We start from the raw sequence: 15,400 nt of genomic DNA on the forward strand, positions 1-15,400 counted from the left end.
GCCCGCGCCACCACCGGCGCAGTGCCCGGGCCGGGGGTGCCCCGTGCGCTGGGGCCGTGCCGGGCGCTCGGCAGGAGCCTGTCAGCGAGCGGCGGGGCTCGGCCCAGAGCGGCCCGCGGCCTGCAGCCCGCCCGGCTGGGGCCGGCCCCGCTCCGCCGGCGCTCGGAGCCCACGGGCTCGGCTCGGCCCGCCGGCCCCGGGACGGAGCGTGTCCGAGCCGGCAGCGCTGTCAGCCCCGGCAGCTGTGTCGGTGCTGGTCGCTCAACCCCGGCCTTTGTGCGGTGTCAGCCGGGCCGCGTTGACGTTTTGCTTTTGTTCGAATTCCTCGGTACCTCTTAAAACAGTCAGAGGAAGACTCTTCACTCATCCCCCGTTTGGTGTCTGCGTTTCTCTAGAAGATCTCAGGATGCTCAGATTTCTTCCAGCTGCTTGGGGAATGGAAGGAGAGAGCTTTTCTGTGGGTCTGGAAGCTGGCAGCAGGTTGTAGCTTCATGAGCTTTGTCTTTCCATAACTCCTCAGCCTCCTGGTAGACACATTTGTGCTCATTCCCCTGACTGAACACCTTACTAAAACTATTCTCACTGGAATTTTATTAGAGAAAATACAGTGCCTCTTGTTGGGTTTATAATTATTGTGCGTTGTAGCCTTTCTGGCTTGTTCTTTAGCTAAAGCACCTTTCAGTATTTCCATTATATATATATTTATGTATATATTTATGTACATGTGTGTGAAAACAAATCTGACAGAGAACAAATCTGGCATTTTCCAAAAAGGTCACCAAGTGTAATAACCACAACTTTTGGATTTAGCAACTCTTTTCCAGTTACAGCAAGTGGTCCCCAGCTTTTCTATGCATCTTGTGGAGAAAGAAACAAAGCTCTTGAGGCATGTTTCCAAAATGGCCAGGTCTGCTGGCCTGGGGACTGCACGCACTGCCTGCAGCAAGGCATCGAGGTGTCTGCTAGGGATTTGTATGCTCTTTAAATATCCTCTGAGCCATGTGGTCTCCTTGGAAAGTTAACTGGCTTTACGAGGAAATGTTTCACAGTAATACTGTGCCCAGATTCTCCTGTGAGAAAAAATGAGATCAGAACTGGGGAGGCTACACACAGACCTGTCTTCCATTGAGAAATGACATTTTAGTGTTTTAAACCCACAGAAGGACATTCAGTTTGGATTTTGGCTGGAGGATCTCCCAGCAGCGCTCTCCCACCGGTGTCTCCAGAAGGCATGTTCTTCTGTAGTTTTTTTACAACAGGTTTCCAAATGATGCAGTGATTTTACACTTTTCTAATAAAAAAATAGGTGCTTCCTTAAAATAAGAAACAGCTGTGTGCAGGGAAGCCGGAGCAATCCAGCTCCACCTGTGCATCTCTAAGTGTTGGTGTTTCCATTTTTCAGTGGCTTAAGAAAATACAGGCTGTGGAGGTAAATTCTGCTCGACAGCTGTAATACCACTCTTTGTACTGTTTGAGTATGATCCTGACAAAGGTTCCTGCCTTTATGAGAGATATTAAATGTTTCAACATGATAACTAAACTTTTAAACAGTTACAGTATATTTTTTCTAATACCATAGCATAATTTTGTGTGGAAGCTGGAGTTACAACCCAGTTACACAGACGCACTGAATTTAACGGGTTTATAGTGGCAAAGGGTTGGAAGAGTTAATGGGGCTGTAACAGTTTGATTGCTTTGGGAATGGTGAAATGGGGGTGTCTGTTTCAAAATCGTGTGGTCTCTGTTGAGAAATACAAATGCTGTGGTGCAGGGAGGGTGCGAGGGAGCAGGAGGCCTGGTGGTGTGTAGAGCACTGAGTAGCACCTTTGGTGCTGCAAAAACTGGGTTCAAGCATAAACCTTTTCCTTAAAGTGCAGCTAGAGCAAAATAGATGAGAGAGAATGTGTAGGGCTGGAAAAAGGTAAGGGCCAGCAGTGGAAGGAGAAATAATCCCAGATGAGACAGAGCTGAGGCAGGGAAGACGCTTTTTCAGGCTCTAGGTGAGGGGTTTCCATGTCCAGGTAAGCCTCTCCATTTCCGCCAGCCAGAGGAGCAAATCACCTTTGCTTTACTGGAGCCATGGATATTTTGTGTCTTGTCTTGACACTCTTACAGGCTCTGCTGTACCCTCCAGAGTGGGTCACTGATATTCTTCAGCAGGAGCCACTCCTTGCAGGCAACTGAGCGTTTCAGTCACATAGTCAGTGCTCCTAAGTTGTCCACATGGAGAGCTGGTGGTTTGGCTCAAGATGATGAAGGAAACTCAGATTGTCTTGTCTCCTGGCTAATTAGAGTGATGCTGCCGTAGTTGAAAATTCATCTAATCTTTGGATTGCATAGAAGGATAATAGTGGAAGTCTTCCAGAGGTCCAGGAGCCGGAGATTTTTCTCAGTCCATTGGGCATCCAGTGGAACAGCATCTAGCTGACTGGCACATGCAAAATTGCTGTTGTAATAATTGAAAATAGAAATAAGAACTGAATTTGTCATGTATATGTGGCAGCCCTGAGGTTGTGACATAGTAAATAACCCTTTTTATGCATTTGGGGAAAAAGAAAGGCAAGCATTGTGTGTCAGAGTGCTGCTGGTTTGGGAGCTGGAGCGAAGGAAGGGAGGCATGCAGGGGACTCCGCGGCCTGTGAGAGCCATCCTTCCTGGAACTGAGAGGCCAGTTGCCTGTTTCTGCAGCTTGAATGAGTCTCCTGAAGCATAGCCCAGCATAGGGGTTTGGATTGGATTTGTTCGAAAATGGAAAAGTACAGGAAATGAATGATTCCTTGTCTAAATAAATTTGTCTTTGTGTAAACCTATAATTTGGGATGGGAAAGTTGCCTATGCTGAGTTACATATGTAGGAGCCCAGGCTTTAGGTTTGATATATGAAAGGGAATCATCTAGTTATTCCCACCAAAAGATGCATGCTATTGAATTCTCCCAAGTCCTATGCAAATCATTTTAATTTTACAATTTTTATTCTTTTAAAAATAAAATGACCTGCCAAGACCACGCAACTGGTGTGAGATTGTGTTTCTCATCGTGGTTTCTGCATGGTGCTCACAGAGACTGTGTTAAGCCTTTGTGTTCTGCATTCATAGGATCCCAGAATGGTTTGTGTTGGAAGGGACCTTAAAGACCATCTTCTTCCAACCGCTTGCAGTGCATGGCAAAGTGTCCTTCCAAGGGTTTTTTGGGAGTGCTCTTCCCATCCCTGGGAGAATGCATTGCTCTCCGGTTCTGTTGTACCTGCGTTTCGTGAGAAGCTGATTACGTGGTTCTTAATAGCAGTAGTGACAATAAATAACACTTTTGAAATTTGATTCCTCCAAAAGCCCAGAACAGCACAAAATGAACTGCAAGTTTTTATACAGTCAGGAAACTTTCATCACAATCTTGACTTTAACCAAAGCTGTACCTGCTTCTGTTATATAAAGATTAGTTTTTTGGAAGGGGAAGGTCTCCTTGGTATTGAGTGTCTCATATCAAAGGATTTATGTGTTTAAGCTCTTTGTTTTAGCCTCAATCCTTTCTTCATCCTTTATATAATTTCAGAATTTAAAAAACTTCAGTGAGATTTCCTAGACATTTATTAGATGTAAGAAGGAATAATGTTGCAGTAAACAGGAGGTGCAGTTTTCAGTCAAACCTTAGTCCAGTACTGGTGATCACAAGAATACCTGGGCTGGTTATGTTGGTGTTTATGGAGCTCAGCAAGAATTTGCTGATAAAGGAGCACCTATGGGGTATGTCAGCCCAGAAAGGTCTGATAGTGGTTAAATTCAGCTTTAAATAAAAAGTGAACAGATTGCTACTTGAAAAGGCATTTTTTGTAACCTTGGAAGGCAAGATAAAATACAGTCTCTTGTCAAGATGCTCCTGATTTTAATTATCATCTCATTTTGTGTGCTGATAGTGGTGATGGATCTTTGTGGAAAGTTAGGTACTGCAGTATTCATCTGGTGCAAGTGATGGTGTGTTTCTTCCAAATGGAAATATCCTCTAACATGAGAAATTAGTAACTCCACTAATGGAAATTCTTTGACCTGTGTAGACTGCAGCTTCCAAGAGAATAGCTAATTCCCACTTAGCTTGTGCCTTAGGAAAAGACTGGCAGCTGCCTTGTTTGGTATCTTGGCTGCTGAAAGTGGGAATTTCTATGTGGATAACTTAGCTGTGTTTGAGGCTTGTTCTGGAGTTATCATCTTGCTTTTGAGAGAAGTCCCGAGGATCTCAGCAGTCAAATTCTGTTGGAAGAAAAACTAATATCTCAGCTGAGACGTGTCCATTACAGCTTGACTTGAGTCATGGGCTTTCAACAAACCTCATGAAACTTTAACAAACAGATGTTTCATTAAACCTGCTGTCAGAGTACATCAGGCTATCACTGCAAAAGGTGATATATGTTATAACAAGCTGTAATTTTCTCCTTGTGGAAAACGTTTGGCTTTAGATGTTTTATGCTTGAGGGCTTACAGGAGTGCAGTACTGTGTCAGTGTGAGTGAATGAAGCCTGCCTTCCTGGAGACTAACATGTTTTGTTTTCTTGGTGTTTGAGAAATCATTAACGCTAAACAAGTCTTTCTGTAACTGGAATGCTTCACAGGGCTGTTTTTATGGATTCCTTGGGGTCTGCTAAGGTGTGCGCTCAGTCTCCAGGTCTCTTACTGTAAGTCAGGTAACTTACTGTAATGAAAGTTGGACTTAATGAGCCAGTATTGATTGGGTGCTTTCCTTTTAGCAAATTTGGTCTCATCCCAAATGCGCAGTGGGAATGGAGACAGCAGCAGTTAATTGTTTTTCTTCCCATAGCCCAGGCTGACCATCCTCAGTTTCTCACTGGATCTTGCTAAGGCAGCTGGTCTCTCCCAGTCCCTCTTCTCTGGAGCAGTTGGGTGTCCACAGAGCATCTCATGCCCTCCTCCTGTAATGAGGGCCAGTTAGAAGGCAGAATTGGAGGAACAAAAGCCCCTCAGTTCCTTGCACCAAGGAGTTCAGATGATTTTTCTTCCCTCCAGTTCCCCACCCTTCAGCCAAATGTCCGCCTCACCCCGCTGTGCTAAGGTGCGGGTGCTCTGCGTGGGGACTGGCTGCTGCACCTCAGAGGCCTCCTTAAAAACAGCTTTTACAAGGCCTGGCCTTTCCTATCTTGGCATGGCTTTGGAGCTAACCAGCCAGTTTGTTATGTGACTCAATTTTAGGCCATCTAAAATAATCCGTGGAACATTGTTTTATAAAAAGGGCGAAAAAATAGAACTAATGGAGTATCTGCTGTAGAATGTGAAAAGCTTTTTTAGTTTTGGATTACACATTGAATTATATTAAAATTTCCTATTTCAGATTTTGGTTTTGCTCATCAACTTGGTGTCCGATCACAGTGTTTGGGCAGGTGCATATTGCTGGAAACAGGTCACTGCTTGTGATTTAGTCACTCAGATCTTCAACTTGGTGCCACGCTTCTTGAATTACAGTGATTATTTAGAAATAATCACAAGAAGATACTAGAGTTTGAAAAGTGTTAGATGACTATTCAAAGTGCTGCAAAGCATATATGATCTCATTTAATGTATTTAATGTAAATCCTCTTTCCTTCCCTCCAAGTTGCTGGGTTGGCAGAAGTGCAAAGGCTATGGCACAATAGGGCTTTTAAAGCAATTTTGCTTGGTTGTCTGGATAGAAGATGGCAAATTTCTACTTTGTCTTTCTGAGTCGTCCCTCTTCTGCTTCCGCTGTTTGTTTTTGGGCAGTCCCCTTCCCCACTGATGAGCAGGCAGGCACGTAAGCAGAAAATGTGCTTGCAAACCAACCCTGGGCTGTCCCTATAGATCCCGTTGATTTGAGGGGCGGTGTTTTGTTGTCGCTGGAGCCATTGGCTTTACTGCTGCGTTTTTATTACCCGGGGAGGCTTGAGTGCAGTTTAAGGAGCCCGTGAACAGGAGCAGGTTCCGGGGATGGATTCCCCTGCACTAACAGTGTCTGTCTGAGGTTGTCGTGTGGGCTCGGAACGTGCTGCTGGAATGAGCTTAACCTGAGCCAGTTTAGGCACCTGCTTAGCTGAGGGGCATTCTGGTTGTGCTGGTTTCTCTTTTCTGAAGATTAATTTAATCTAGATGTGTTTGTCTTAAGAAACAAATACCTTATTCTAGATAAAACTTGCCCTGTTTCATATAATAAAGTGTTATTTCCAGGCAAAGGGAGTATTCCATTTTCTATCTATAATGAAAGGCTGATTTTTTGAGATCCTCAGTTTTGCTGTTAAAATCCAAACATAGTAACATGTGCTTTTTACATTACTAAGGAGAGAGTTTGATTTGGTACAAAACTGCACATTAAAAACGGAGGTATTCACCATTATATTTCGTATTTTTGTTGTTTTGCATCATTGTCTGATGAAATGTGGTGGTTTTCTTTCAGGATTGCATTTTTGGGAGTTGCTGTTTAACCATGTTTGCCAGTCTGGAATTACCTGAAGACCTGTTTCACACCACAAAATACTAAAGTTGTGGAATTTGTTTTGGTAGGTAAAGTTAGCATAGGATGCATCTAAATACTTCTTGTTCTTACCTGTGCCACTGGTACATTCTCCCTTACCTGTGCCACTGGTGGGCCCTTGTCTTCACTGCAGGGCTGAGCTGCTTCCAGAGCTACCTTCCCACTCTGCCATGCAGGGTTAGGGACATTTGCCATCAGGTTTGTGGCTGTTTCCAGACCTTCCTCCCAAAGAGAACAATTGAGGTGCATTTGTAGTGCTATCCCTCTTTATTACCAAAGTTTGAAATTCCAAATTACTGGAACTACCCCTGGCTAAGTTGTTTCAGAGGAAATTTTACTGCATGTTTAATTATTTTTATTAGTTTATTTTTAGGTATTCGTTCATGTTACACCACTGATTCTTAGCCTTATTTAATCTCCTTGTGTGAGAAAATGACATTTGCCTAGAATATGTTTAAAAGTCTTTTTTTTTTTGTTTAGAAGTCTATCTTTGCCAGAAACAATGTCATTTTAATCTTTGTGTCATGGAAGGGTCGTGGGTATCTAGGTTTATTACTTGTTCAGATTTAACAATTTAACAGATCGCTATGCTGGCAACAAATGAAACAGTTGTAGGAGGATAATGTGAACAAATCTCCAATAGAAACAGTGTTATGATCAGTGTTTCTGGGTCTTAATAGGTACTTTAAATGTAGCCTGTGTGACTGTGTGGAAGTACATGTTATGGATTGAAAGCCATTCTCTCAGCAGTATTCTGGCAATGCTGAACCTCCTCTGCCTCCATCATGAAAATCTTTACATATTTTTCCCACTGGCACCTAAAACAGAGGAACCAGAAAACATCAAGTGTATTATCCAAGACATGCTGTTTTCCTGATTTTTTTTTTCTAATAAGTTGCTTGAAAACTCTCTTCCAGTGAAGGCAGAAGCAAGGAAGGTTCTGTATCCTTTGGAGATTTTGTTGCTACTGCCGTCCAAGACTTTTTCTTCTCACTGTCAGTTCTGGGTTCACCAAGGGATTTGACTGTAACCTCATTTCTTCCTCTTCCTTGTTGTAGCTTTAAATAATGGTCATTGTGGGGATGAGGACTCTCTTCAGTGCTAACTTGAACAAGTGCTAACTTGTGCCATCTGCTAGTCCATCCTTCCTTCTGCTCTCACCCTTCCCAATATCTTGTGTAATTTGGAAGAGTACGGTTAGAAGTGTAGAGCAGGATTTTAGTACTTTTTATTTAATTGGGCTCCCTGAATATTTTTTTTGAGAGAGTGCATGTTCTGATATGATATCAGTTGTGAAAGTGTTTATTTTGAATACATATAAACAGCTTGTAAATCAGTAGACTGTGGGACAGGTGATCTTAGAAAGCATTAGTTTGGTTTGTGTGCTTTGTGTCATGTAAAATGTAGGAGAAATCATATGTAGGCAAGAGATTTCAAGTTCTGTTTAAGAGACAAATTGACATAAGTTTGGATCATTTGAGTGAATCTTGGGATGAGAATACCAATATATCAGTTGTTTTTTTTTTTCCTTTGTGTTTTTTTCACCCTAGAGACCAGCACTTCCATCTGGTGGTGCTGGCACTCCAGAGCCTCCTGGCTTTCCAGTGCTCAGCTGCTCCCCAGTTAGTGACAACTGGCTGTTTCAGATTTTGCTCTAATCCCATCTCTCCCGGGGACTGGACGGGATTTTCCAAGCCTTGCCCAGCCATGTGGTGCTGGGATTGTTGTGCAGGTGGCCTGTTGATGTCAGGCTGGTGGTGGGGGACAAACTGCTTTTGGGGCTTCCCGTGGTGTGCGTGGGACCCAGCTGTCCATCAGCCCAGGAGTTTACTGTGACATCTCTCTATCCTGCAGGAATTCTTCCTCTAGAGGGTCTCCGTTTTTCAGGTTTTAGTGGGTCAATTGTTTTATCCATATGCTGAGTGTACCTGGGAGCTCTAGGCTCTAGCAGCCCAAGCTGTGCTCTGCACTCTCAGGTTGGGCACTCTGGTCTTCATGGGCCACCCCCTACCCCCAAACGATACTGCAAGTGCACTTTGGCCATTTGTCTGTTATTTAGCTACTTATCCCCACCTCTCTTACTTCAGTTTAATAGTTAGGCTGTACTGAATAAGACCAACTTCATAATAAATGTCATAACACTTGTTATGCTGCAGTAGCTGGTCCTGGGCCAGGTTCCTGAGTAGATGGTTGCCGTGTGGTAGCACTGGACTTGCTCTGAGTTTCTAGAAACAATTGTATAATGAGAAATGCTGATTTGGAAACTCTGAAGGGGCAGGTGCAAGGACAGGAAGGAGGCCATGTGTGGTCTTTGAAGGGAGGATGATGGTCAGAGACTTTTTTGTGCTGCCATGTAAACATGAATGCTTGAGTTCCTGAAGTGTGCTGTGGTTATGCAGATCAGTTCAGGTGTGATTCTTACTCATCAGAGACCCTCCATAACCCCCTGGGAGTTCTAGCTTACAGGAACTGTTGAATGACCAGAGTTTTATCTGGGTGTGCTTATGCTGAAAGCATTTTGTATTTATGTGGAAAAGTGTTGAGGGAAGGTACACGCTAATTATGATCACGTACTGGCTCAGGATTTATGGATGTCAACCCTATAACCAGGAGATTACAGAATTTGTTAGGACAAGTGGTGCAGCTGGAATTTATTTGCCCTGAGATGGATGGCGTGCCATGTGCTACCTGAAGATGTTGAAAATCATTGCTTTCTCCTGTCATACTTGAGATAAATGATACCTCATAGGAATGGACTAAATTGCATGTGTTTGAGAGGAAGAGAGGACAGATGGATGTAGCAGAGATCCTGAGGAGCATAATGTGAAGAAAAAATGCAAAAGGAGCTATAGCTACATGATCCAGAAGGTAAAATTTAAAGCTCAGTCTTGGTTTGTTTCCTTAACTCACAATATCCTTGCAGTCCTGTGATTCTCTGAGTCAATGAAACAAAGCCTGTGGTCCTTTGGGATTTAGCAAACTCTATTCTAATAGTGTTTATGAAGGGCCATAATTTCAACAAGTTGTGTCAGATTTTGGTACGTTGAGGTTGATGAAATCTGGTCTAAGCTGCAGCATTTTCATGGATTCTGCAAAACCATGATTTAAGCAGTCTGGGAGTCTTCTGCTCTTTCACAGAGAAGATGGAGGCTTCAGACACTTCCATTCAAAAAAAGATTGGAATTGTTTATTCTCTTGTAGATAAACTCATATTTCTTTGGTGTTAGGGATTGTCAGACATACTCATGTTTCTTGCTGCAGGTGCAACACCCCATCACCTCCAAGTAACTGTGCTTTTTCAACACATAAGAGCCTGTATATTGAGCTGAGATTTCTGTTCCTGAAAAACTTACTCAAGATTTTCAGATAAGTTATGTTCTATACACTTTTCTTAAAAACACAGTGCTTGTATTTCACAGGATGCATTCCTTGCACAGAGTGGCTATGCTTGATCATTAAAAGTCTGCTTGTGTAGGATTCCCAGCTCCTCTGTCCCTGGAGTCAGTGGATTTGGAATGAAAGATGTAGAAGTGCTCTCCTGCTTGGTGCAAAGCCTGCTTGGATAAGGAAGTTTCCTGTTCAAGAAATTATGTGTGAAAATCAATTGAAACAGCTTTTCACAGATTCCTATTAATTGTGATTCTCATTTTCTGGGCACCTGACGCAAAACTGAGGGTTTGACTTAATGGAGGTGGCAGACACTCAGAACTGTAATTTAGATACAGAGCTGACAGCAAGGAGTCTCGGAGAAAAAAAAAAACACGTTTACCTGATAATGATTTTTTTTAAATTTATGTCTCTGTTGCCCATCTTTAAAATTTCCATGAGAATAATAGTGTGTGAAAGCAGTATGAAAATAGATCAGTGACTGTGAAACATTTTAACTTAATTTCTGTTACAGGATTGCAAAAGAGTTTGTGAGACAAAATTAGCTGTATTTTTAATCTGAGGTTTGAGTCCTGTAAGGATGAGGGCTGGTGCTGCAGGATGAGAGGGTACCTCTGTGTAAAATAAGGGATTATTCCTTAGTCCTGTTGGCCCATCTGGTGTGAGGGAGGGTTGCAAGGGAGAAAAAACACATATTTTGTAAAATCACAGTGAGCGTGTGCATAGAAACCTGACCAAAAGATGAGGGGATTTTGTGACTTCCAAGTCCTTGATTTTTCCTTTGTAATATTTTCCCTTCAGCCATATTATATGTGTGTGCCAAAAGAATAGCGCTGAATCTGAGCTTGTCTAACATTGTTAGATTTTTTTATTAGAAAAGGCTGTCAGTAGTATCTACATCTCACCTTTAATCTCCAAGTTGTGGTTTTAATTTGCGTTGGGAACTTGAACCTCTGCCAAAACCCCCGTCTGTGTCCTATTCAAGGGTATGTTGTTCCAGACTAAACCTGGTGGGTTGTGTTGAATACCCACAGCTTTGGAATTATGAGGTCTTGACAGTCCTGGCTGGTAAATGGGTTTGGTTTTGACAGTGGTGGTCAGGAACAGGTCCGTTTTTTGGGTTTGGCATCAGCTTTGGCTGTTGGTGTAGATGGTTTGAATCTCTTAGCAGTACCTGCAGAGTGTTGAGTGTTAGAGCAGATGTCTCACCTGGAAAAGGAAGTGCCATAGCCCTTAGAATGGCCTGTGATGGAATGAGAGAATGTGCATCTTAACTAAACATTAGTGGTGTCCACTGTAGGTTTAGGGATAACTTACCATAATTGTACTTCTGTACACGTAACAGCTTAAGTTACTGTCATAATGTCAAAACTTATTGCAAAGTCTAGACATTTTATAAAGTAAAAACCATCAGGTGTGGGACTTGACTTAACTGAATTCATTCTTATCCAAGCCTGATATGGCGGCATGGGGAGAGTTGTGTGCTGCCACGGGGGGGAGCAGATTTCAGGTTGTAATGTGCAAAAGCAGCTGAAAATACCTAAATCTTTACCAACTTTTAGAAAGTAGGCATAGTATGCCTGAGATTTCTCTGAATGTGAGCGAAGTATTTGTCAAATGCTACATTTCTCCTGGTAAAATGTTCTGTGACTGTCCTACAAACTTCACAATTATTGCACCTTCAATCTCTAAAACTAAATTTGGTGGTTCTTCCTATCTTTTTATAATTAAACTATTGCTGTGAGTCTTACCATTCCCTGGAAGTTGGGCACTGCAGCATTGGTACTGGGTGCTTGCTTGTCCCCTCTATGAAAGGGAGAGGAATGTAATTCATTTTCCTCTGATTTTTTTTCCTTTACCGTCCTTTCTACCTGATTTAGATCAACTGGAATACTTCTTGAGTCACGTGCAGCAGGATTCTCTCAGGAAACACTTCTCTTTGTTCTTGTGGAGGAACAATTTGGATGCTGCCATGGCCACCATTTTTAACCTTGCTCAGTTTGTCTCAGCGAGCCCAGCATGGGGTCACCCGGTAGGTTTTTCTGTCAGTGACTGTGTGTGCCATTGAAAACAGTTGTTAATGTCTTTACATGATTATTATTATACTTATTATAATTCTTTTTTTCCCTTCCAAGCATCATGTTGACAATTGACAGGCTCCCATTGCTGGAACAATGGTTTTGGATGATCTGCCTAACTTAAAAGATACATATGCCTCCTTGTACTCCTCAGCTATGGAAGACTTAGAGGTGGATTTTGATTCAGGGCTGGAGGAAGATGAACTGAAACAGGAGGCTGCTCCTGCGGATTCTACGATCTTTGTAGCTTTTAAAGGAAATATAGGTGACAGAGACTTTGAGCAGAAGCTGGATACCATACTGGAGAATGTGCCCGGCCTTTTACACATGGGTAATGTACCTTCTTGTCATTTTTCAGCTGTCCCCAGAATACTTATTTATGTAGTCATGGTGCTTGCACAAATAAATAGATTATATTGGGTTTGAGTTACTTAGTTTGTAATGAGATTTGTTGGGATTATTCTCGGTGAATTTGGGAGTTTTCTTCTCAGAAACGCAGACTACAAGTGTCTGCAGTTGTTTTGTTGTTCAGAACTGATCTGGTTAGCAAGTTCATTCATTCCTCTTCAGTTCCTCTATTTTACTTGGTTTTTTTCTCTTTCATTTCTCTCCATTACACATGGCTGTGTTATATGAAAGGGAAACCAGACTTATCCACACAGGAGATGTGTTTTGCTGCCCAAACTACCCAATTTAAACCACTGCAGTTCATCTGAGAATGAGTTCACTCTCAGGTACTGTTGGTTGAGGATATAAGTGCCCTTTTGCTGCTACCCTGACCTACCCTGCCTGATTGATTTTTTTCCTGATGGGGGACATGCAATGCTCTCACATACCCCTGTGTGCCCCCCCCCAGCTCTGGAATCAGCTACGTAGCAAGTTAGGGATAACAGGCTTTTTGGGACATCTTTTACCAGCACATCTAGATCTGGCAAAAGACATTTGTCCGCTGTCTGAGCATCTTTGCAAAGGGCCGTAAGCTGATTACTGATAGCTGCTCATTTAGGTAGTCTTGTGTTGTTTTCAACAATATCAAATACCTTTTCAGAAAAATAACCCATTACTTCTGAATAACCAAACTCAATTTCTTTGTCACTTTGTTCTTTCCATTTTGTCCATATAGTCAGCCGGCATCAGTTGTTGGGTCCTTGCTGTTGTTGCTCAGGAAGATAGAAAAGCTGGGATAAGACAAAAATACTATGAAGAAATACCACTGGTTTGAGCTGTATCTTTCAAAAAGTTGAAGTAGATATAAGCTAACAGATAGCTACTGGTGTGAAGGGGTGTGTGTTAATACTGTAGATGACTTGTGTAGTTTTTGAATGGAAATTACTTTAATTGGTAGCTGCACGGAGTCCTGTTGTTATATGGACCATCTTGCGTGATGAGTTTGTTATGAATATTAGTGCAAGGATTAATGAACATGAGTCAGACCTCAGCTGAGAAAGCAAATTTTTAAAATCAATGTCAAATTAATTTGAAAATTACCCATGTGACAAGTTATTTAAACTGATTCAGAGCAAAATAGGATATTCTGAATGTGGAGTTAGTAAATAACATGGGGATAGTCTAGGCAGATGCAGTGTTTCAGAAATGAGAAACTAGGGTGCAAATACAAAGAAATACCAAAACTGATAATGCAATTTTTTTGTGTAAAATATCGGAACATTAATAACAGTAAATATAGGATTGTTCAAACCTCCACAAAAGGGGATTGTAAAACTCCTCCTGTCATGTTTCCAGCGAAAACCAGGTTTATAGGTAGAACGAGGATGAATTTAATAATTCCATTACTGTAGCAGCAGAAGGGCTTGGTGAATTAGTGAAGATCAAGAGATTTCTAAATAGGAATGAGGTATTGATATTCTTAACCAACATGTTCTTTAGAATCTAAAGGTTAGCAAACTTTTGGTAAATCTGATGTTACAGTGGAAGAACTGGCTGCTGAAAATCTGGCCAATGCTTTTGGTTTTCAGAAAGCTTGAAACTGGAAGTTTATAATCCTTTATTAGGAGTATATTTTAATTTTCCTTAAATGCATTTTGTAGCAATCATTTAGGTAGGTATCACTTTGGATAATACATCCAACATGACTGCCCAACCTTTTTGCTGTTACTTTGAAAACTACTGATCTATGTAGAAACAGTCATATGTAGAACAGGTTTTCAGAAAACCTGCAACTACATATTTTGCATGACTTTATTATGCTTTTTGTCAGTGGATTTAACATACTCAGAAAACTTAAATAATATAGTAGAAAGTAATGAAATATTGCTAGGACTCTGTTGGCACTGGTCTTGTAAAAAAACCCCGATGGTTGCACAAGCATTTGTAGAGCAAATATTTCAAAGATTTCATTCCTGTGGTCAGTTTTTTCCCACATCCATTTGGTTCATGAACAGATTTCCTGTATCACTGGGCTGGAGCCCCTCTGGTCTGGAGCCAGGCTGGGAGAGCTGGGGTGTTCACCTGGGGAAAAGAAGGCTCCAGGAGACCTTAGAGCCCCTTCCAGTGCCTAAAGGAGCTCCAGGAGAGCTGGAGAGGGACTTGGGACAAGGGATAGAGGGACAGGACAAGGGGGAATGGCTTCCCAGTGCCAGAGGGCAGGGATAGATGGGATATTGGTAAGGAATTCTTTCCTGTGAGGGTGGGGAGGCCCTGGCACAGGTTGCCCAGAGAAGCTGTGGCTGCCCCATCCCTGGAAGTGTCCAAGGCCAGGTTGGACAGGGCTTGGAGCAACCTGGGCTAGTGGAAGGTGTCCTTGCCCATGGCAGGGGGTGGGACAAGATGAGCTTTAAGGTCCCTTCCAACCCAAACCTAATACATGTAATTATATGAAATCTGTTTCAGTGGATATTTTCTTATCTTTCCAAACTAGTTTATCCACAGAATATTTCAATTTTTGAGTAATACTACCAAGTGATTATGTTGGCTATTGCATTGGGTATTATTTGGTTAGTTTTTTTATTGCTAATATTTGGAAAATCCCTGAAGTGGTTTGTCAGCATTGATTGTGTATATCTGTCCAGGAGAAATCTCCTCTACCTGAGACTAACCACTAACAATTTTCAAAGCCAGTGTTTCAATTTTTTCATCTCTTTTAGCCAAGTTATTTCATCATGCATATTTGAAAACTGCCTTTTCACTGACTCTGACTGTTTTTCTGTTAAGAATCCAACAAGTTAAAAGTACAAAAAATAGAGCCTTGGAACAGCGTCCGTGTCACCTTCAGTATTCCCCGGGAAGCTGCCGAGCGGCTGCGAATCCTGGCTCAGAATAACAACCAACAGCTTCGAGACTTGGGCATTCTCTCAGTTCAGATTGAAGGTATTTCACATGAATTTGCTTCCAAAGATAAAACTTAAGTAGACTCAACAAGCAATTTTGTGTACTTGGTTAATGTTGCAAAACTTCCAAGTTCCTACTTTAGTGTCAGTGAAAAGATAGCTC

At 42.1% G+C, this 15,400-nt stretch overlaps 1 protein-coding gene across 4 annotated transcripts in view; it reads left to right on the forward strand.

The window, feature by feature from the left end:
• Positions 1-261: 261 nt before the first annotated feature.
• NCOA6 (nuclear receptor coactivator 6) overlaps positions 262-15,400 on the forward strand; it is a 44,591-nt gene continuing 29,452 nt past the window's right edge. For 2 of the 4 annotated variants that reach the window (XM_017835565.1, XM_017835567.1), the window contains exons 1-5: positions 262-480; positions 6,408-6,510; positions 11,753-11,904; positions 12,008-12,281; positions 15,122-15,277. In XM_017835565.1, the coding sequence (XP_017691054.1) occupies positions 12,047-12,281; positions 15,122-15,277 (391 nt within the window). In that variant the 5' untranslated portion in view covers positions 262-480; positions 6,408-6,510; positions 11,753-11,904; positions 12,008-12,046. The remainder of the gene's footprint in view (positions 481-6,407; positions 6,511-11,752; positions 11,905-12,007; positions 12,282-15,121; positions 15,278-15,400) is intronic. The other 2 variants (XM_017835566.1, XM_017835568.1) reach the window with 1 other exon arrangement.

This window comes from Lepidothrix coronata, unplaced genomic scaffold (genome assembly GCF_001604755.1).
Source record: "Lepidothrix coronata isolate B3197 unplaced genomic scaffold, Lepidothrix_coronata-1.0 Scaffold260, whole genome shotgun sequence".
Taxonomy (NCBI): Eukaryota; Metazoa; Chordata; class Aves; order Passeriformes; family Pipridae; genus Lepidothrix; species Lepidothrix coronata.